This window comes from Balaenoptera physalus (assembly GCF_965194825.1).
Source record: "Balaenoptera physalus genome assembly, chromosome: 1".
In the NCBI taxonomy this organism is placed as follows: Eukaryota; Metazoa; Chordata; class Mammalia; order Artiodactyla; family Balaenopteridae; genus Balaenoptera; species Balaenoptera physalus.
The window spans coordinates 195,293,213-195,316,395 of record NC_138882.1 but is presented as its reverse complement, the minus strand read 5'-3'; the positions used below and the strand labels follow the sequence as shown (position 1 = coordinate 195,316,395).

The 23,183-nt window shown below is 53.8% G+C and overlaps 1 protein-coding gene across 4 annotated transcripts in view; it reads left to right on the top strand.

The window, feature by feature from the left end:
- The window catches only part of PRKCZ (protein kinase C zeta), a 164,459-nt gene that overhangs the window by 110,493 nt on the left and 30,783 nt on the right, over positions 1-23,183 (top strand). For 3 of the 4 annotated variants that reach the window (XM_082417922.1, XM_082417921.1, XM_082417923.1), the window contains one exon: positions 21,908-21,993. The exons of the other annotated variant lie outside the window; for it this stretch is intronic. In XM_082417922.1, the coding sequence (XP_082274048.1) occupies positions 21,908-21,993 (86 nt within the window). The remainder of the gene's footprint in view (positions 1-21,907; positions 21,994-23,183) is intronic. 4 annotated transcript variants of the gene reach the window in all.

Here is a 23,183-nt window from a genome sequence, read left to right as displayed (position 1 = left end):
AGTGGCCTCTAAATATTCAAGTAAAAGGAAGAGTTGCACGTCTCTCACTTTAAATCGAAAGCTAGAAATGATTAAGCCTAATGAGGAAAGCATGTCAGAAGTTGAGCTAGGCCGAAAGCTAGGCCTCTTGCACCAAACAGCCGAGTTGTGAATGCAAAGGAAAAGTTCTTGAAGGAAATTAAAAGTGCCGCTCCAGTGAACACATGAATGATAAGAAAGCAAAACAGCCTTATTGCTGATATGGAAAAAGTTTTTTTTTCTTTGTTTTGGGGTTTTTTTTTTTGCCTGTGCCGTGCGGCATGCGGGATCTTAGTTCCCCAACCAGGGATGGAACCCATGCCCCCTGCATTGGGAGCGCGGAGTCTTAACCACTGGACAGCTAGGGAAGTTCCTGATATGGAAAATGTTTGAGTGGTCTGGATATAAGATCAAACCAGCCACAATATTCTTTTAGGCCAAAGTCTAATCCAGAGCAAGGTCCTAACCCTCTTCAATTCTGTGAAGGCTGCGAGAGGTGAGGAAGCTGCAGGAGAAAAGTTTGAAGCTGACAGAGGTTGGTTCATGAGGTTTAAGGAAAGAAGCTGTGTCTCCATAACAACATAAAAGTGCAAGGGGAAGAAGCAACAAGTGCTGATGTAGAAGCTGCGCAAGTTATTCAAGAGATCTAGCTCAGATAGTTCACTGAGGTGGCTACACTACACAACAGATTTTCAATATAGATGAAATGGCCTTATATTGGGAGAAAATGCCATCTAGGGCTTTCATAGCTAGAGAGGAGAAGCCAATGCCTGGCTTCAAAGGACAGGCTGACTTTCTTCTTAGGGACTAATGCAGCTGGTGACTTAAAGTCGAAGCCAATGCTCTGAAAATCCTAGAGTGCTTAAGAATTTGGCTAAGTCTACTCTGCCTGTGCTCTGTAAATGGAACCACAAAGCCTGGATGACAGCACGACTGTTTACAACATGGTTTACTGAATATTTTAAGTCCACTGTTGAGACCTATTGCTCAAAAAAAAAAAAAAATTCCTTTCAAAATATTACTGCTCATTGACAATGTACCTGGTCACCTCAGAGCTCTGATGGAGATGTACAACGAGATTAATGTTGTTTCCATGCCTGCTAACACAACTTCCATTCTGCAGCCTGTGGATCAAGGAAGAATTTCAACTTTCAAGTGTTACTATTTAAGAAATACATTTTTGATCAACTATACTTCAATAAAAGTAATTTTTACAAAAATCAACTAAACTTCAATTTTAAAAAAAATTAAAAAAAACAAACAAGAAACACATTTTGTGGGGCTTCCCTGGTGGCACAGGGGTTGAGAATCCGCCTGCCAATGCAGGGGACATGGGTTTGAGCCCTGGTCTGGGAAGATTCCACATGAGGCGGAGCAGCTAAGCCCGTGCGCTACAACTACTGAGCCTGTGCTCTAGAGCCCATGAGCCACAACTGCTGAGCCCGTACGCCACAACTACTGAGACTGTGCTCTAGAGCCCACGAGCCACAACTACTGAGCCCGTGTGCCACAACTACTGAGACTGCACTCTAGAGCCCACAAGCCACAAGTACTGAAGCCCACACACCTAGAGCCCACTCACTGCAACAAAGAGCAGCCCCCGCTTGCCGCAACCAGAGAAAGCCCGCGCGCAGCAATGAAGACCCAACGCAGCCAAAAATAAATAAATTTTAAAAAAGAAAGAAAGAAATTGCTGCAGCCACCCCAGCCTTCAGCAACTACCACCCTGATCGGTCAGCAGCTGTCGACATCAAGGCAAGACCCTCCACCAGCAATAAATAAACAAATAATAAAATAAAAAGACTTGCTGAAGGCTCAGATGATGGTTAGCATTTTTTAGCAATAAAGTAGTTTTTACTTAAGGTATGTACATTTTTTAAGACATAGGCTATTGCACGCTTAATACACTACAGTCTAGTGTAAACATTATATGCACTGAGAAACCAAAAAATTCGTGTGACTCGCTTTATTGCGATATTTGCTTTATATTTGCTGGAACCAAACCCCCAGTATCTCTGAGGTGTGCCTGTACTGGTATGTAATCTTCACTCCGTGCTTTCCTGGGGGGCTCTCCTGCGATGCCGTCCCACCCCCTGGAGGCCTAGGGCTCCTGACTTCCTTGTGCCCAACTTTCTAAGATGAAAGGGACAATGAGGAGATAGTTACTTTTCGTAACTAGTAAAAAGACATTGAAAGAGTCTCCCTTGTGGAGGGACCCCGAGGAGGCTCCTCTGGTGCTGGCCCTGCCCCCCTCTTTCTCGACCTTCGAGTCCTCCTCTCCATATGTAAATCCCGCATCAGAATTCAGTTGTGACAACGTGGGCTTTCCCCCCAGTAAATTCTTAAAGCCTTTCAAAAGCTTAATCTCAAGGAGAATCAGGCCCTTTTGTGTGTTTAATTACCAAAGCAGTTTTGAATCTCAAACGTGATTGAAGAGACCTAAGAAACTGCACCAGCTGAGTCCTCCACCTGCCAGGAGGCCGGTGGGCATCCCCCTCCCCCACTTCTCGGGGTGGCCCTGGTCGTGAAACCCCAGGGACAACCTCCAGTGGGGGTCTGAGGCTGATCTCCTTGTTCTCTCTTCAGCTTGTGTGTTTCTTTCATTCATTCATTCATCCCAGCTCAGCTGTCACGACCACAAGCCAGGCACCCTGGGCTGAGCTTGGCCCGTGTCACCACTGGCTGCGGGACCCAGGACAAGGCTCCCCATCCTCAGTTTCCCTTCTTGTAAAATGGGGGGCAGGCGTGGCTGCCTTGCAGGGCTGGTATGCGGGTCCAGCACCTGCTGCCGTGCTTGAAAGCTCCTTTCCCTGCTCTTTGCCGTTCTTCCCCAGCCGTGGTCACAACTCCCCGACTGTTTATCCCTCACCCACTAGAACGGGGCGCTGGGACGAGAGCTGTGCACGGGGATGCAGGCCTCGGCCAGGTTCGTGGGACTTCTGCCATGAGCGTGTGTTCTCCTATCCACTTTGTGGCCCTCATGTCTGTTGCTGTGTTACTTGGGGGTTTAGGATCAAAAGCTTTGGAAATACTGAAGCGACCTGCAGTCCGGATGCTGCCTTGTACACCTGCCGGTGAAACGGAGAGGTCAATGCCTGCCTCTAGGAGGCCTGTGAGGGGACAGGATTCAGCGTGTCCTCGGCCTGGACCAGCATCTGATACAGAGTGGACACGGGGTGGATATGTGGTGGACATGTCCCATATTATGTGTAGCAGAGACAACAGGTTACACCATAGACACATAATAGATACGGAGCAGATACATCATAGGTGCGTAATAGATACATAATAGATACAGAACAGATACACAGCAGAAATTCACATGTGACAGACAAGTAATGGGTACACCATAGCATCAACACTTGCTAATGGTGTATCAAGAGTGTCCTGCCTGGGGTTCACTTCGCTGTCTGTGGGATCCTTTTCACAAGGGAGGACTGTTATGGGGGTTTGGAAAAACAGTCCAATTTTCTTTCCCTCTCTCCCCCTTTTCCTTTTTTACCAGACACAGCAGAGCAGTGTTTCCTGTCTGGTGGGTGGAGGAGTGTCCTTCTGGGTTGGGCCCTGAGGAGGGCGATGGGCTGGGGGAGGGGGTGGGAGGGTGGTCCTGGAGCCAGTCCCCCCCACCCCTTGCTCTGCCCCAGGAATCTTTTGAATTTATATTTTTTCCTCAGAGTCCGGTGTGGGCTTTTCGAGGTCTGCTTACAAGTTTTTGTTCTGTTTTTGTTGGTTTGTTTCTAGACTCCTAGAAATTTCTTGTATTTTGTTCTCTTCTTTATGACAACGTTGCAGAAGTCTAAAGATGCCCCCCCCCACCGCCTCACTAAAGGGTCCCAAAGCAAAGGCGTGCAGTCAACTGCGAGGCACGACCCCACCCTCACTTTTTCTTTTCCTGTTTTTCTCATAATTAGGCCTCTCTCTCTGGGGAAGGGGCAGTGCTTCTCTTGAGGGAGAGTGGGATACACTGCTGAGATGTGGAGGAGAAGCAGGTGTATCTGCGGGGCCTTGGAGATGCTCTCAGACCCGCTGGGGGAGGCCCCCCCCTCGGCCCCAGCCTCGCTTTTCTGCCCCTCCCCCCATGCGCGAGGCCGTTACGAACACGTGGCCCCTGCACTCTTTCTAACCATATCTAATCGATTCATATCAGCGTGACAAATCTTTAATATCATGAAAAAGTCGAATAAGTCGTTTTCTCTGGGAAGCCTTCCCCATCGGGTGGGGCTGCAGTTTGCTTCTTAGTCCCTCTTAGAATGGGGCGGGGGGGGGAGTATGGGTACTTGAACATCAGCCGCTTTGTCCGTTTAGCCGTTGCTCCGTGAGACCCACCGTGAAGAGATGTGAATATGGCCTTCTGTGTGCAAGGCCCCTGGTGACCGTGTCTGGTTCAGGGACTGGGATGGCGCCACCTGTCCGCGTGGAGTTCGTGCTCTAGAGGGAGGGAAGGCACAGGCACGTGGCGGGACGGGCCCTGGGAGGGCTGCTTCCACGAGGAGACGCTGTTTCAGCCGAGGTAAGGGGTAGGGGAGCTGGCTCTGCCCAGGCGGGAGGGCGCGGGGGTGGGACCGGACTGGGCCCTGGTGTGGACGGAGCTCGGACGCTGAGGGACCTGGCATGGCTGGAGGTGGGGGGAGGAGAGGGAGGCTGGGGCCCGTCCTGGAGCCGTTGTGAGGTGGGAGCTGCGGGGTCAGAGCGGACCAGGCAGGCGCTCCATGCTGAGTGGGGTGGGTCAGGGCCAGCAGGCCTTTGCAGCCCGCTGCTGCCCACAGGGCCAAAGACATGGCAGCAGGGGGTCAGGGAAAGGGGGCAGGGGTCCAGCGCTGGGAGAAGATTGGGAGGACCTGGGAGGACCAGGAAAGGGGGAACTGGAGGGTGGGTCCCACGTGACGCATGTGGGCAGGTGAGTGCAGAGAGATGAGTGTGGACAGGGGGACACAGGCAGGTTAACACGGTTGTGGGCAGGCGGATGCGGGTAGGTGCACGGACACCATCTTCCAAGTGAGGGGAGCAGCCTTCAGGATCCGAAGTGTTTACTCTCCACTGAGTCTCCGCTCGTGGTCAGACACGTCCAGGTACTTAATCGGCCAAGGAGGCCGACAGCTGCTCGGCCGACCCCGGGTTTACTGCTGTTCATCCACACGGCCGCGGTGGGCATTCGGGCATCATGGTGCTATTTCGACCGGGATGCTGAGGGCACGGAGGACACAGCGCTCATGGGAAGGTGGGCGCATCACGGTGCCAGCCTCTCAGGCACTGAGGCCACGTCCTGTCGCGTGGCTGCAGAGGACGTGCAGTTGTGTGTCGTGGTCTGGCGCTTCGATCCCAGAAAGGAGGCGGCGCTCTGGCCTTGTGCTCGCAGACGACCAGGAGCTGGCTTGTCCCTGGCCAGGAGAAGCGGCCCGCGGGCTGCTTGCAGATGTAGACCCGGAAGGAGCTGAGGGGCGGTGGGGGGGAGCCGTGGGCGTGCCCGGGGCTTGTGGTCGATAGGACGGGGATTGTGCTGGTGTGTGCGGGTCTCGCTCAACGGCCGTCCGAGCCGGATGGATTTGGGACGAGGTGATCACGTGGCTGAGAGCCGCGAGGAAGAGCTGGCGGCTGCTTTGAGACGTGGTGTGGGGACAGGAATCCTTCCTCCAGGGTGGGCAGGGCTGTCCACGAGGACTGGGATGAGTCCAGGGCAGGGGGAGGGCCCTGCCTGGTCCCCAGCGTGGTCCCAGGACAACAGCAGGATGAGGGAAGGGGGGCCCCGCCTTAGTCATCTCTCTGTCTCCCTCTGTCTGTGTCTCTCTGTCTCTGTCTCTCTGAGAGGCCTCCCTCTCGTTCCTTGTTGGACCAAACACGGTTGGGGCAGGCGAGCCGCTGGGGGCCGGGCTGAGTGAGAGGCGCACCTGAGGGCTTCCGTCGTCACATCTTCCCTCTGACTCTGACCCTCCTGCGTCCCCTTCACGAGGACCTCGTGATGACACTGGCCCCCAGATAATCCAGGATCATCTCCTCCCAGGGTCCTTACCTTAATCGCGCCAGCGGAGTCCCTGTTGCCGTGTAAGGTGACACAGGCACAGGCTCGGGGATTAGCACAGGTCATCTCTGGGGGTGGATACTCAGCCGACCACAGGGGCTCCCTGGCCCCCTCCAGAGGGATTCCTGGAGTGAGAGCGAGACCCAGACGGAAGGCGCTGGCGGGCACACTGGGGGTGGGGCGGGGGCAGCCTGGGCGCCCCCTCCAGCTCTCTCCGGGACCCCTGGCCTTGGATGGCCTCAGTTTGCTCATCTGTGAAGTGGAGTCCACGGTAGCTGCCCCTTTCTCCTCTGATGATCAGAGGTTGTAATGGGTATTAAAACACCCTAATCACAACCGCTGAACTGAGCTTCATCAGGGTGCCCGTGGAGCGGGCCGGGCGTGGGGCAGGGAGAGGGTGCTGGCAGCAGCTGTGACGCAGGGGCTGATAGCGGCTCACCCTCGGAGCCGCACCTGGGCTCGGCCTCTCGGCAGCCCTGTTCACAGACCTTCGTACAGACTCGCCCGAGGAGGCAGGGGGAGCCCAGATCACGGCCTGCGGGTCGTGTGTGTCCCTGAGATTTGATCGTGTCGGTGTTGAGAGCCACACAGGAAAGGTGATGGCTTCCCAGGGCCTGGGCTGGGGACGGGGCAGCGAGGCTGTGGCCAGGCGCAGGCAGGAGGCGTGGGGAGAGTCCAGCCTCAGCTAGAGGCAGAATTGGTGGACTTGGTCGCTGGCTGGGCATTGAGGGAGCGCAGGTTTCTGCCAGGGGGGGCCCCGGGAGGGGGAAGAGCTGGACAGGAGGGGGCGTTTCCTAAGGGCTTCCGTGAGTGACCAAGAACTGAAAACAGATTCTCTAAAACTGAGGCAGGAGACCCAACAGCCAGGACTGACCCCGGCTCATCCTCGGGCGGCCCGACCGGCTTCTCTCTCTGCAGTGCTTGTTTCCTCAGAGGGGCTTACCCTCCGTCAGGCGCCTCGTCAGGGTCCCCGGCTGCTGGGTCACACCGCCGCCTCGTGCCCTGGGTCACTCGCCCACCTTCAAATCATCACTGGTGGAAAGCCCTGCACGGGGCCTGGCCTGGGCTGGTGGGCGTGGAGCCCTGCGGGGGGAGGTGTAAGGAGAGGGACCCCACCCCCACCCCCGCCCCAGCCTCTTTCATCTGGTTTCCGATCTGCTCCTAAGGGCTGGTTTATCCAAGAGAGCCACCCTCCCCGCCCCTTGCTGCTGCCACTGTGGGTGGCCACCAGCCTGCATTTGGGGACACTCACTCTTGAGCGCTGCCCCCCGGCGCCCGCCAGCTCACCACTTGGACCTCAGCCCTGCCTGGGACGAGTCCCACCCCTGCCAGAGCCTCTCTGAGCTCCTGCTTCGGGGGGTCCAGATCCTTTCCCCAGTCCTCGTTCCTTATGATCTGATCGTCAAACTCAGGATTTACAAGAATTTGGCACGTGTGTGTGTCCAGCCTCCTGTCCAACCATCTGTCCATCGAGGCTCCCAGATTTCCACCCGAGTGGAAGAGATCAGCGCAGGGTGGAGGGCAGGCTGGCTTCCTTTCAGGAAGGCCGGGAGCCTCCCCACACACACCGCGTTCCGTCAGTTCTAGGACGAGCCTCCCGCTTCCTAACGTGGCTGAAATCGGGGTGCATGGGGCAGGTCTGGGTGTCCCCGTGTAGCCGGCAACATTTTCTTTCTTTCTGGTGCATAAGATCACGGTGTTTCTGTCAGTTGATGGCCTCTTAGGTTGGATGAGGAATGTCACGGAGGTGGGCTGGCATCAGGCAGAGGGAAGGTTGGGTGCGGGCACGGACGCAGGCCTGCAGGTGGGCGATCCTGAGGGATGTAGGTCTGCGGTGTTGATGAGGACAGGGAAGGTTAAGGTCACTGGTGTTGAGCTAAAGAGATGGGGACCTGTGGCTCAAATCTTTGAGGGCGGGGGAGATGGTGTTGAAGTGTGGAGAGAGGGGAGGGAAATGGCTGGGGGTGCAGCCCACTTCCCGTCCCTCTCCCCTCCCCAGAGGGCGGGTGTAGGGCCGAAAGTTCCAGCCCTCTAATTATGCCTTGGACCGTGGCGACAGCCCCCAACCGGAAGCCAATCTCATCAGCTTACGGAAGACACTCAGGACTCCTAGGGTTTTAGGAGGCGTGTGCCAGGAGCACAGTTGTGGTAACTGCGTTTCCACCCTCTTCTCGGTCTGTAGGGGTTCCGCTCACACGTCCTCCAGCACACGGCCTTGTCAGAAGCTCTTTGCAAGCAGAGCACGTGTGAATGGTCCCACATCGTGGCCTTGGTCTGATCTCCTCTTTACCCCTGAGGCTAAGTAAGCATCTTCTCACTAACGGGCTGTTTAGGACCCGCTGCTGTCGGGTGCCCGTCCAAGTCTTTTGCTTAGTTTCAAAATCAGGTTGTTTAAAAACAACTTAATCAGCTGTGCATCTGTTTTCCTGCTTTGCAGGAGCTCTTTGTGTGTTGTGGGTGTGACACTGCCAACATCTGCCCGCACTCAGCGGCTTGCCTTTCCACTCTTGATGACCAAAAAGTGGACGCTCACTCCACAATTAGTGCTTTTTGTATCCTGTTAAAGAAATATCCCCTTAACCCCAGGTCCTGAGTATTTTCTCTCCTGCCCAAATTGCAACTTTTCATTAGTCCTACATCACCTGGGAGTGAGTTTTGTGTATGGCGTGAGGTCGGGGCTGAGGTTATCCGCCGCCTCCCGCCCCCTGCCATGGTGATAACCAGTTGATCCAGGACCACTTATAGCAAAACCCATCCTTTTCTCACCACGATTCAGTGACATCCTTATCATACATTGTCGGGGGTGGGGGTGGGCTGTTTCTTGACTTGTTCTGTCCTGTTGGCCTTTTACACCAGTATCACACAGTTTTAACTCAGCTTTTTTTTTTTTTTTAATTAATTTGTGTACTTATTTTAATTTTTTTTGGCTATGTTGGGTCTTCATTGCTGTGTGCAGGCTTTCACTAGTTGCGGCGAGCAGGGGCTACTCGTCATTGCAGTGCATGGGCTTCTCATGCAGTGGCTTCTCTTGTGGCGGAGCACAGGCTCTAGGCACGCAGGCGTCAGTAGTTGCAGCACATGGGCTCAGTAGTTGTGGCTCGCGGGCTCTAGAGCACAGGCTCGGTAGTTGTGGCGCACGGGCTCAGTTGCTCCGTGGCATGTGGGATCTTCCCGGACCAGGGCTTGAACCCATGTTCCCTGCATTAGCAGGTGATTCTTAACCGCTGTGCCACCAGGGAAGTCCCCTAACTTAGCGTTATAATAACTCTTAATATCATTGTGTTTTAAGTCCTGCAATTTTGTTTTTCTTCAAGAGTATCTTCGTTGTTTTTTGCTTTTTCCATTTCTATATGAATTTTACAGTTGGTTATAAGTTTCCCAAAACCCAGTGAGATTTTTTATTTGGATTACATTTGAGTTCATAGATCAACATGGGAGAATTGACATCTTTACAGCATTGAGGTTTCCAATCCATGAAAATAGATTTAACTTTTCTTTAAATTCTTTCAGTAACATTTGTAGTCTTCTGTGTAGCAGTCCTGCACAATTTTTGTTAGATCACTTCACTGCCGTTTACTTTTTTATTTTTTAAAGAATTTATTAGTGTTTGTTTGCTTCTGGGTGATTTTTAAAATTATTATTATTTATCTATTTTATTTTATTTTTGGCTACATCGGGTCTTAGTTGCCCTGGGGCATGTGGGATCTTAGTTCCCCAAACAGGGATCGACCCTGCGTCCCCTGCATTGGAAGGCAGATTCTTAACCACTGGACCACCAGGGAAGTCTCTGCCATTTACTTTTTAATGCTGCTTTAAGTGGTGTTCCTTTTATAATTTTGTTTTCTATTTGTTTGCTTATAAAAATGTATGGAGAAGTGCAGTTGATTGTTGATATTGAACTCTTGTCCAGCAACCTTGTTAATTCACATATTAATCCTAGTATTTTGGGACTTCCCTGGTGGCACAGTGGTTAAGAATCCACCTGCCAATGCAGGGGACACGGGTTTGATTCCTGGTCCAGGAAGATCCCACATGCCGTGGAGCAACTAAGCCCTTGCGCCACAACTACTGAGCCTGTGCTTTAGAGCCCGCGAGCCACAACTACTGAGCCCGCATGCCACAACTACTGAAGCCTGCGTGCCTAGAGCCCGTGCTCCGCAACAAGAGAAGCCACCACAATGAGAAGCTCCCGCGCACTGCAATGAAGAGTAGCCCCCGCTCGCCGCAACTAGAGAAAGCCCGTGCACGGCAATGAAGACCCAACACAGCCAAAAATAAATAAAATGAAGTAAATTAAAAAAATAATCATTTTAAATATGAAAACCAGCTTTTAAAATTTATCTCCACGGTGTATTTTGTGACAGTGGCGACTCAAGGAACCCAACGCAGCAATCAATCAATCAATCAATCAATCAATCAATTTATTTTTAAAAATTCTAGTATTTTATCTGCAGGTCCCTTTGGGTTTCCTATATACGCTGCCATTTCGGCGAGTTTTATTTCTGTTTCCAAACCTTCAGCTGTTGCCTTGTGGCACTGGCACTGTTTATCTTTCCAAAACATTGAGCCTGTGTCCAAAACATTGTGGAACAGAAATGCTGACAACCGGCATCCTCTCGTTCTAGATTTCAGTGGAAAATTTTCAGAATTTTACCATTAAGGATGTTGTTTGCTGAATGACTTTTCTTTCTTTTGTAAATTCCCATCATCAAATTAAGGAGGTTCTATTTTATTCCTAGTTGAGGGTTTTTATCCTGAATGACATAGAGTTTTACCAGATGGATTTTTTTTTCATCTGTTGACATACTTTTTTATTCTGTTAATAAAGTGAATTACATTATTTGGCTTTGAATGTTAAACCAACCTTGCATTCACTTAGTTCACCCTGTTTGGCTATAATGTGTTATCCTTTCTATATTTTGCAGGATTCAGTTTGCAAATATTTGTTTGGTATTTTTGCAACTATGTTTATGAGAGAAATTGACCTATAATTTTCTTTTTTTGTAATGTCAGAGTTAAACATGGAGGTATATTGCCCTTAAAAAATTAATTGAGCTTTTTAAAAAAATATTTATGTATCTATTTTATTTATTTTGGCTGTGCCAGGTCTTAGTTGCAGCTCACGGGCTCTTCGTTGCGGCGTGCGAACTCTTAGTTGCGCCATGCATGTGGATCTAGTTCCCCGACCACGATCAAACCTGGGCCCCCTGCATTGGAAGGCAGATTCTTAACCACTGAACCACCAGGGAAGTCCCTGAGCTTTTTTTTAATTCTTGGGAAGATTTACATTAAAATTGATGTTAATTCTAAATTAATTATTTGGAAGAATTTATAGCAAAGCTCCACGAGCCTGGAGTTTTCCTTGTGGGAACATTTTAAATTCTAGGTTTAATTTTTAAAATACAAATTAACTATTCAGATTTTGTATTTCTTCTTTTGTCACCTTTAGTAAGTTGTGTTTTTAAGGATATTTTAAAGTCTAAATCATACTTATTGACATAGTACATATCTTTGTTATCCTTTAAAATATCTTTAATATTTATAGGTGTTAAATTATTGGAAATTTGACTTCTTCCTTTAGTTTTCCTTCATGTATTTTGTGCTATATTAGGTGCATACAGATTTAGGATCATTATATCTTCCTTTTGAATTGACACTTTTATCATCATGAAGTGTTGCTCTTTTAGATGAAAAATATTATTGGCATTTATGTCTCCTTTGTCTGACATTAGTATAACTATGACTCTGTGTGTTGGGGGGGAACAGGGGGATCTTACTGTTTATGTGGTATATTTTTTCCATCTTTATACTCTCAACTTTTCTGTATCATATTTTGGAAACAGCTCTTATAAGCAGAAGTTAGTTGTTGTTTTTGACCTAGTGTGAAATCCATGTCTTTTACTGAAGCATTTAGTTCATTTACATTTAATGTCATACTGATAAGTTACAGTTTAAATCAATCATCTTACTATTTATTTTGTAATTGACCTATGTGTTCTTTCTTTTGGCCTTTCCTGCCTTCTTTTGGTTTAATCAAGTGTTACTTTTCTATCACCCCACTCCGCCTTTTATTAGCTTTGTTAAGTAATACTTTTAAAAAATATATTTAAAAAAATATTCTAGGGACTTCCCTCGTGGCACAGTGGTTAAGAATCTGCCTGCCAATACAGGGGACACGGGTTCGAGCCCTGGTCCGGGAAGATCCCACATGCTGCAGAGTAACTAAGCCCGTGTGTCACAACTACTGAGCCTGCGCTCAAGAGCCTGTGAGCCACAACTACTGAGCCCATGTGCTGCAGCTACTGAAGCCCGTGCACCTAGAGCCCGTGCTCTGCAACAAGAGAAGCCACGACAATGAGAAGCCCACACACCACAACAAAGGGAAGCCCCTGCTCGCCAAAACTAGAGAAAGCCTGCGTGCAGCAATGAAGACCCAATGCAACCAAAAAAAAAAAATTCTAGCGGGACTTCCCTGGTGGTCCAGTGGTTGAGACTCCGCCTTCCAATGCCGGGGACACGGGTTCGAGCCCTGGTTGGGGAACTAAGATCCCACATGCCATGGGGCAACTAAGCCTATGTGCCGCAACTACTGAGCATGCAGGCCACAACTAGAGCGGCCATGTGCCACAGCTACAGAGCCCACACGCTTTGGAGCCTGCGTGCCACAACTAGAGAGAAGCCTGCACGCTGCAGCAAGGAGCCTGCACGCCGCAGTGGAGGATCCTGCGTGCGCAACTAAGACCCGACACAGCCAAAAATAAAATAAATAAATAAATATTTTAAAAAATAATAGGGGCTTCCCTGGTGGCGCAGTGGTTAAGAATCCGCCTGCCAATGCAGGCGACACGGGTTCGAGCCCTGGTCTGGGAAGATCCCACATGCCGCGGAGCAACTAAGCCCGTGCACCACAACTACTGAGCCCATGTGCCACAACTACTGAAGCCCGTGTGCCTAGAGCCCGTGCTCTGCAACAAGAGAAGCCACCGCAGCAAGAAGCCCGCGCACCGCAATGAAGAGTAGCCCCTGCTCCCCGCAACTAGAGAAAGCCCGCGCAGCAACGAAGACCCAACACAGCCAAAAATAAATAATAAATAAATTATTTTTTAAAAATAATAATAAATAAAATAAAAAATATTCTGGCTACCTTAGGGATTTTAAGAAACATTGTTGGAATGCACCTTAAGTTTCTACTTTTACTGTTTCCGGGTAAGGCAAGACCCTTACTACGCTTTAGTCTTATTTATCCCCTTATCAATGTTTATGCTATTGTTGTCATGTGTGTACATTTTACTTCTATTTTAAACTCCACAATCGTTGTTAGTGTTGTTTTAAATAGTGTTCATTCAGATTCCCCTTCCGATGCACACATTTCTTCCTGCAGCATTGTGCTTACGTCCGAGACCATCTTCCTTCCCGAAAAACTCCCTTTAGTATTTCTTCTAGCAGAGGTTTGCTGACAACTAATCGGTTTTTGTTTCTGCGCACACATCTTTCTGTTGCCTTCGTTTCTGAGGCCATTTTCTCTGGGTGTGGAGCCCAGGTGGGCAGTGATGCTCTCCCAGCACGTCTGCTGCGTCATCTGGCCTCAGCCGTTTCTCTTGGAGACTCGCCTGTCCCCCCGTTATTCCCTTGGATGCTTCTCTTTCTTCTCTGGCTGCCTTAAAAATGGTCTTTGTTCTTCTGTTTTAGCAGCCTTGAAAAAGAGGGGGAATATCGCATTTATCCTGAGGTTTGTAGAGTTTTTCGGATCTGGGGCACAGTGTCTTTTGTCTCCGCTGTAATATATCAGCCGTGTCCTTTCAGGTGGTGCCCGTCCCCTGTCCCTTCGTCCCCCAGGCTCCACATCCATGTCTTTTCACCATGTCCCATATGCCCTCTTGCTCTTTTCTGCACTTCCTTCCGTCCTGGTTTTCCGCCCACTGTGTTGCAATCTGGACCTTTTCTGTTACTATCTCTTATTTTGTCTACCCTGCTCTTAAATCTGTCTCCTGAATTATTCACTTCAATTACTGTATTCTCACTTTGAGAATTTCTAAAATGCTTGGGTTTTTAGAATTTGATTCCTTTTTTAATAGATCCAGTTCACAGGTGAAATTCTCTCATTTTACCTGTCTTTTTCAATATATGCTGAATATCTGAATCTCCTGGGAGTCCATTTTTATTGACTGGTCAAATGCTCCTATTTCTTGGCCTTCCTGGTAACTTTTTACTGAATATCAGATACTGTGTTTGAAAAACTGTAGGAGCTCTGAGTGATGTTATTTTCCTCGTGAAAGGATTTGACTTTATCCCAGCAGATGGAGTGTGGGTGAGTCACCTTGATTCCATTGAGGCTGGTCTGTTTCTCATTTTCCTTTAATATCTTTTAGTAATTGCAGCTGGAAAAGTCGGGGGGGCGGTCACCAGGACCCCAATCTCCAGCTTTTGTCTCCCCAGCACTGTGAGTCAGCCAAAAATCTCCACCGAGCTTTTTTTTTTTTTTTTTTAACCTTTTAGCAGCTGCTTTCTGCTTGATTTCTTGGCCTTTTGCCCCGGACTTGTGCAGCGTAGGACTCAGCAAATGCCTGGAAGGGCAGCCTGGATTTTTGGTTCATTTCTCCACATTCCCCTTTCCTCTGGGACTTTGAGAGAGCCTCGTAGCGGGGTCACCCCACCACTCCAGTGAGGCTGGAGGGCAGAACATGAAACCAAAGAGGTTATTCTTGAGCCTTAAAGATCTGGCAGATTTGTCTGGCCACGTTTGGGGCTTGCTGGGGACCTGTTGCTTTCGCTCCTTTTCTGTTTCTCCTTTTGGAGTGGGACTGACCATCCTATGCCTATCCCAACATTGAATTTTGTTTTCGTTTTTGTTTTTGTTTTTGTCTTTGGCTGCTCCATGTGGCTTGCGGGATCTTAGTTCCCCGACCAGGGATTGAACCTGCACCCTCGGCAGTGAGAGCGCCGAGTCCTAACCACTGGACCGCCAGGGAAGCCCCCCAACATTGCATTTTGGAAACACACAACTTTCCCAGGCCCAGGCCGGGGGCGGTTTTCTTGAGGACAAATTGCCCCTTGAGTGTCACCCCCCTGGTTTAGATGATGTTTCAATGAGACTTTGGACGTCAGTGTTGCTGCAGGAGTGAAGGCTTCGGGGCTGTTGATGGAGTGGGTGTGTTTTGCCTGTGAGAGGGGCATGAATCTGGGGGGACCAGGAGCAGATTGTTTTGGACCAAACGTGCCCCCCAAATTCCTGTGTGGAGGCCCCGACCCCAGGTGTATGTGGCGATGAGGCCCTTTGGGAGGTAATAGATGGGGTCTTGGGGAGGGGTGCTTGTGCCACAGGAGAAGAGACCCCGGGAGCCCCTCTGCCGAGTGAGCTGGGAGAGGCCGTCGCCAGAACCCGGGCCTCCAGCCCCCAGACTCTGCTGCAGCCCGTCTGTGGGCCTGTCGTGGAGTCCCGGGAGGACCCAGGCAGCCCCTGGGGCTGGCTTGTCTCGGCTGCCCTGAACCCCAGTTTTCACCTGCAGTTGGATCTCACGAGCGCCGGACCTCGCTCTCCGCTTGGCCTCCCGGGAACCAGCCTTGTCTCCCATTCTGACCTGCACGTCTGGCCGTGATGCCGGCCCGTCCTTGTTGTGGTCCAGCCGCCACTGGCTGTCTTCGGAGGGGCTGCGTCCTCAGTCCCCTCCCATCGTTTCCCCCGGCACACTCGGGGTGCCCGTGTTCCCGGCCCGAGGTCTTCTCCCGTGGGCCTGGCCCTGGGCTCCGGGCCGCAGGTGCAGCGGGCCTGGGGGGAACGCGGGCCCCTGCGGCACAGGTGGGCTCTGAGCGGCCCCAGGACTCGTGCTGTTTATAAGAAGTGAGTCCATAAAGGAAGACGTCTGCATGGAGGGGAGGTGGCTCGGCGGAACCCACTTGCAACAGATCGCTTGCAAGTTGGTGTACGTTTTTCCAGAGAATCTTTCTGAAAACGTTGGTCAGACATTTCATCAAAACTCAACTCATTTCATGACAAATTTGTATCTTTGTGATAAAAACTGTGAGAAAGTTGAACTGTTATAATAACCCCCGTCCCTCTCAAAACACCTCTTAGGGTTGGGTTTCTTGACTGATGGTGTTTGGTGACAAAGGGACAGCTCTGGGTTGGCCTGCCCTTGCTGGGAACCCCTAGGGTGTGGCCCTGGCCTTGCACCCCCTGTGCCTCGTCGAGGTCTGTTCCTTAATGGGGCGTCTGGGGCCCTGTGACAGCAGCCCGAGCCAACAGGGATGGGCCCTCGGGTCTGGATGGCTTGGTCGCCCTGAACCCCGGTGTTGGGTGCCGGCCGGGCCCCTGCTGTACACAGAGGACGCCGTCCGGTCCTCACAGCTCCTGTCCGGGGAAGCAGAAGACCTTTCTTTACTTAAGCATTTCTCTTTACAAAAATCAGGAACCTGGTCCTTTGCTGGATCTCTTGCACGGGCCTGCCCCCGTCCCTCGGAGCCTTTGTGAGAGTGAATCCGCCACTCGGGGCTCCAGCGCTGGGTCAGGGTGCCTTTCCCCTCCCCACCCCCCGCGGCTGCTCCGTGGCTCCCGTGGCCGCTCTCCTGTCCACGGAGCCCAGCGTCCTGCCCTTCAGCCGCTGTGTCCTCACGGGCACGACTCAGATGTCCCTCTTGGCCACCAGGGAGGGTGTCTGGCAGGTGGACTCCTGCAGGCGTCGCCGAGCCCCAGAGGACAGGTGTCTGCCCCGTCGCTTTGCACACAGCGCGTCGCATTGGGGGGACCCTCGCGCCTCTTCTCCCTGCCGCGCATGAGACTCAGGGAAGCGAACCGCATGCTGGCCCCGGTCCCCAGCTTCCTCTCCGCGGGAGGCCCCGCCGGTGCTGCCGGCCCACGGTGCTGGCAGGTGCTCCAGACAGCTGTGGCCACAGCTGATGGGCAGTCCCCCCAAGGGACATCCCCGCAGCACGTGTCCAGAGGCGGCAGTGTGGGGTGGGTCCAGCCGAGCCTGGCCCTGGTCACTCTGTCTTAGCGTGGCCATACCCTGGGGCTGGCCCCACCTCGTCCACGCAGCCAACCACGCCCGGGCCCCGTGTCCCTGCTCCACTGCCCAGGGAGGGGCGACCTGGCCTCGGAGGGAAGCCCCTCTCTGCAGCCTGACTGGATGGTTTCATCACGTGACGGCCCTGGACCCATGACATCCCTGGGGTTGCCCTTCTTGGATTGCTTTAGACCCAGATGAGGTCAGCACCGCGCCAGCGATGCCAAGGCTTGGGGGCCACGTCGGGACCACGTGAGGAAGACAGGCTTCTGTGGGAGCCGGGCCCGCCGACAGGACCAAACTGCCGCCGTCCCCGCGTGGCTGGCTTCCTGCCAGGGTGGCTCTGAGACCCGTCCCAGGTCTGCGTCTGTAGCCTCAGGCCCCTTCACCCGCCTCTCAGAGCAGCGGGTTCTAAGTCCCGTCTTCTGCTGGGACACAGATCAGCGAGGAGCAGGAAGCCTCGAGGGAGAGGGCCCTGGAGGGCGCGACCCCCCCAGCCCAGCTGCGCCCTGCTCGCCGCTGCCCCGCCCCCAGCGTGGCCCGCAGAGTGCAGGAGGACATGGGTCTGGGTCACACGGCTCTGGGGGCAGCACCCGGTCCCTCCTGAGACACAGCGACCACCTGTTGTACGTAGCAGTGGGCCGCTGGATCCACGGTCAGGTGACACCAGCCGCTGGGAAATGCAGGCGAGCTGTGTGGCTCCGTGGTCTTCCTGGGACTGTTTGTCCACACTGGCCACCGTCCCTTGGGACCCCCAGCCTGTGCGGCCACCAGGCTTCTCAGCAGCACCAGCTACGTGGCCCATGGCCAGGCCAGCGTCCCACGTAAACCCCAGACTCCTGTTTCTAGGTGGTCACGTGCAGCCTGCAGTAGGAGCCTTTTGGTGGAATGTGTGGTCGGTGAGGGCAGGGCGGCCTGAGCGAGTGCGCTGCACCCTGGACACGGGCCCCGCCCTCCTGGACGTGGACCCCAGGGGACGCCACTCGCCCGGAGGGGGCTGGGCCTGGGGGCAGCAGCACGCGCTCTGCTGAGGACCCCACCCCCGGCCCGAGGGACGAGGGCCCCTCACCAGCTCCCTGGCCTTGCCTCGGGCTGGTCACCAACCCGGAACCACCAGGAAGGCGTTCAGCTGACCCACATGCCCCATCGCCGGAGCGCTCCCGCCACAGTTTCGAGGTGCTCCAGGGCTGTCCGGGGGTTGTGCTGGGCTGGTCACCTGGGCGGTGGGTCCGTGTCCGGCAAACAGTCAGAGAGGCTTCCAATAGCATCATGATCTGCCCTGAAAATTCGGAGCACCCCATGCTCCCCCCAAATCTGGGGGCTGCCTGGTTTGTTTCAAGGTCTGTTGCTCTAAGCTCCCTTTTTAAAGTGTATTTTCTTCGCCTTGTCAGAGCCCTCAAAATGCTCCATTGCCATAGAAACTGAGCTCATTAAAGTTCCCTGTAGCCGTCCTAATTATAGAATTCCAAAGACAAGCAGAGAGCTTCTTTGAGGGTGTCGTTCAGGCTGAGAGAAGGTGCAGGAGCGGCTGAGCAGACGGGGCCACGAGGACCCACTGTCGTTCCCGCTCTGTGTCCAGAGCACGGGCACCATGGAGGCGACCGGACACCTCCAGGTGCCCAGCAGGCTCTGACTTCGAGCAGCTCTGACTCCGAAGTCGGCCTTGACATGGTGACCGAGATGGAGCCTCCTGACCCACCAGGATACCGGGTAGAGTAGCTGTGGGGTCAGCCGGAGCCGCCCACCAGGGCCCGCTTCCCATGGAGGCCTTGCCGGCCCACCCAGCTGGGCTTCAGGACCTTTTACCACTGAGATCAGCCGAATGGGAAGGTGGAGACGCAGGGCCCGCGGTGGGTGCAGCGGGCGGTGGGGCGGGTCATCCCCAGAGCGCCCGCCCCGGGAAGCACTCTGCACACGCGTGTTCTCTGAGAACACGTGTCCTTTTCTTTTTCACACCGTGTTGGAGCAATGCTAACTGAGGGGAAACTGCAGGCAGGTCATACAGGAGCTCTCTGAACTGTCTTTGCAACTTTCTGTACATCTGAAATTACTTCAAAACAAAAAGTGTATATTTTTTTTAAAATGTAGGATGCCCTGCTGTCTCTTGTGGTTCCTTGTAAGTCACCTGGGCACTGCTTTCCAGGTGGCAACATGGGTGTGGACTGGACACCACAGGGGCTCCCCTGCCTCTGCCGGAAGTGATGCCAGGGTGTGGAGCCGGGGTCTGCCCTGCCAGGGTCTCTGGCAGCACCTTCCTGTCTCTGCCTGGGGTGGGGAGTAATGGAAAGTACCACCCGAGAGTCCACGTGAGTCAGTTCTCCAGAGAAGCAGGATAAACAGGACGTGTGTGTAGAGAGAGTATTCACCGTAAGGGATTCGTTCACATGGTCACGGAGGCTGCAGGCTGGAAGCAGGAAGAGCCACTGCCGAAGTTCAGGTCCGAAGTCCATCTGCTGCAGGACTTCCTCTCGCTGGGGGATGTCAGCCTTGGGGTCTCTTCAGGCCTTCGCCTGATCGGACGAGGCCCATCCTCATTATGGAGGGCAATCTGCTTCACTCAGAGGCCATTGGTTTAAACGTTCATTTCATCCGGAAACACTCTCACAGAAACATCCAGAATAATGTTTGACCACAGATCTGGGCACCGTGGCCCAGCGCAGCTGACACATGAAATTAACCACCACATTCCCCTCCTTGCCAAGAGGCACCTCCTGAAACTGTGCTCAGTCTCTAGTTAAAGACAACAGCACGGTCACACCTCTGTCCGACATTGCACGGCGGTCCTGTGTGCGCAGGACACACACTGACCCCTTCCCCAGGAGGGCTGGTGGTCGGGAGGCGCCTGGAGGATGTGGCCCCCTCCTGCCTGCTCACCACTTTACTCCCTGGTTCCCCTCCCTTAACTTGCACATCTGCAGCTTCTGTCACCTGGGAGCAGGGTCACATCAGTGCCGTGGCTCCCTGAGGCAGCCCTGCTGGTCCGTGTCCTGCCTTGGGTGTGAAGCGCGTGTCCACAGGCGCTGCTCCCCGCTGGTCAGGGTGCGAGCCAGTGGGGGAGTGGATGTGGGCCCCTGCGGCGGGATCGCGTGCAGCGGCCGGGGCCTTTCTGTGCAGACTCAGAGCTTTGTGTTTCTATTGAAATCTGAAACTAGTTTATAACCATGTCGTTGTTGCTGCCTCTGGCCCCTCCCTCTGTGTTTTTACAATTCTGATTGTATATTGTTTACTGCAGCAGTCGAGGCACTTCAAGAGCATGGGACTCACGTGTGTTACACAACATACAATGGAGTGGACACGCGTGCCCTTAGCAGCCGACCCGCCCAGCGCTGACCCACTGCCCCTGGTCTTCCACTTACTAGAAGGATTTCATCTCATAACTGCGCATCCTGAAACAACACATTGTCCGTTTGGCTTATTTTTTAGTGTGATAACAAGGGCATCATTTCACAGAGCCCACTTTATGGACGTCAGTATGTCACCTCGCTGAGCTTTCCGGCCTGCTGGGGGCTCCCTAATACCCCTTGGCCTCTGCTAGAACATCTTTGAGTCTCTTATTTCAGGGGGCTTTGCTCAGATTTGAAGGGTATCCGGTGGGCTGCATTTTCAGGCTTTCACACGGCACGTGTGTGAGCACAGGAAAGAGCCAGAGTCTCGTGCCACCGCGTCCCCGGCTGAGAGCCCAGCTCCCTCTGTGTCCCTGTGTCACTCGGTGCCTTATTCCTCCATCCACTGGGACAGCCGGGGGGTGTGTACGCCACACGCGGGGCAGTCAGGCCTGTGGACGTTAGCGGGAACCTGCCGGGGGGCCAGGCTTCCCCCAAATCAGGCCAGGAGGGCCGCACCCTGTCATCCGGGCAGGGGTCCTGGGGCATCACCAGGGACCCCTTGGAGCCCAGGGCGGATGGGCTGGGGGGTGAGGAGGGCTACCTCTGGCCGGCCCTGTTCTGTCTGGGTGTCGGCGTCTCGGTTTCCCACTTCGTCTCCCATTTAACGGGAGAGAAGCCGGTTTTGCAGTCACCGTGACCTGGTTTCGGCAGGTTCCAGCCAGAGCTGGTAATTTGCTTGTTTTAAAAACATTCTGTTGGAGTTTCCACGTCAGTATATTCCTGGCACTTCCCTGACTCTCATGAAAGTCGCCTTCACTACAGAGCTTTGTAAAAGCACAAAGCTTCCCGTTGTATCCTGAGTATTTTGTTTTCACATACTTTCAAAGTGTTTTGAAGGAGCAAAGTTGGAAACGTTTTTGAGGAAGAATAAAGCCAACAGTTCTGCTTATACATTTAGCTCCGCGTTTTTAACGAGCGGCCTCCTTCCTCAGGAGTTTGAATTACTGAATGCAGGTTGTGAAAGCAACGGTTTTGGTAACTTTCAATTCAACATAAGTGTCCGGTTGGTTTGGCTTTACTTCTGTCCCTAGATTTGCTCTTCAAATGGGAGCCCGGGATGGAGGAGACGGGATCGTGCTGGCTGGACAGACGCCCGTCTCGGGCTGACCGTGGACTCCCCGGCGGCCAGGGTCCCTCTGAGGACGGTCGGGCGTGCACGTCCAGGGGGCCCTCGGCCTGTTGGAGCCTGTCCCTGTGTGGAGAGGGGCCCGGTTTTCATGCCCGGAGGGAAGGGGGTGGAAAGGAAACACGTGGGAGGACACACAGGCCCCGATGTCGTCACAGCCTGACCCTCTGCGGAGGGCAGCTCTCGCGGCACATCCAGGGGCATCGAGGGGTGGTCGACCCCGGGATCGCGTGAGGAGTGGCTGTGGGGACGCAGGCGTGTCAGCTCGGCGGGCGGCCTGTCCCCACCGCACCGCACGTGGCGGAGCTGGGCTCGTGGGCCACTAGGCCGTTTCTTTACCCCTTTCTGCTGTTCTTTCCAGAATCCATCTACCGCCGCGGAGCCAGAAGATGGCGGAAGCTGTACCGCGCCAACGGCCACCTCTTCCAAGCCAAGCGCTTTAACAGGGTGAGTTGCTGTCGAGGCCGCCGAGATGCCCCCCCGCCCCCCAGAGGTGGTGCCGGGCTCTGCTCTGCGCACAGGCGAGGCCTGTGAGCCACTTTCACAGCCGCTGTCCCTGGGTGACAACGAGCCCTTTACGAGGCTCCCTGAGCCCGGGAAGGTGCCAGCTCGGGTCTTTTCTGATGAACTCGGCCTGTGTGTCCCTGCTACGGGATCCCCTGTCCAGGCGCTGTGGCTCCATGGTCCCACCTGCCTGCGCGCATTCAGAAGGGACGCAGATTTGTCCCATAACCAGGATGCGTGTGTTACCCCATAGTGTCCCTGTTGGTCCCAAGGGTGTCCTGCGAAGCCCAGAGCCCGAGACGGCCCTCCAGCCCCCGGCCCGCTGGCCCCGCTGCCCGGCCCGCTCCGAAGGCGCTTTAGCTGAGCATCTGGTGTTTCTCCTCGTGCTGCCCTGTGTCCTGTAGAAACCACGGGGTTCACGTGGCTGTGTAGCCGTCCCGTTGCTGGCGGGCATCTGCAGGTGCCCCCACGGCCAGCGACCACGTGCCCCGGGGCTGCCGGCACAAAGCACCACAAACTGGGTGCTTCGCCGTTCGTTCTCTCACAGTCTGGAGTCCAAACCAAGGTGGGGCGGGGCCGCTCCCCCTCCCGCTGCCCTAGGAGGGTCCTGCTTGCCTCCCTGTAGCTTCTGGGGTTGCTGGCGGTCCTCGGAGCTCCTGGGCTGGGAGCACCGCCCTCCAGCCTCTGCCGCCTGCTCTCTGTCTCTGCTCCCCAAGGACACCCGTCATGGTGTTAGGACCCAGTCTGACCTCATTTTAACTTAACTAACTACACCTACAAAGATACTTCTTCCACTTAAGGTTCTGGGTGGACCTGAGTCTGGGGGGACACCAGGGAGTCCAGTACAGCAGCCAAGCGCCTGCTGACCTGGGGACCCCCGCATGCGCTGAGCGCTCTGCCCACCCGCCCCCCCCCCCACGTGATGCACCTTCTCCGTGCCCCTCACAGCCCCGTGTGTGCCACCTCCCGCCGGGCACAGCACTCTGCCCTGAAGGTTGTGCCCGCACCTGGCACACAGGAGGCGCACACGACACAGTGGTTTATTGTTTACTGTAATGGGTGATTGGGGGAGAGTCAGCGGGGGAGCCCTGAGTGCTATGTTGGGTGTAAAGAAGGGATGCGGCATGTCTGTT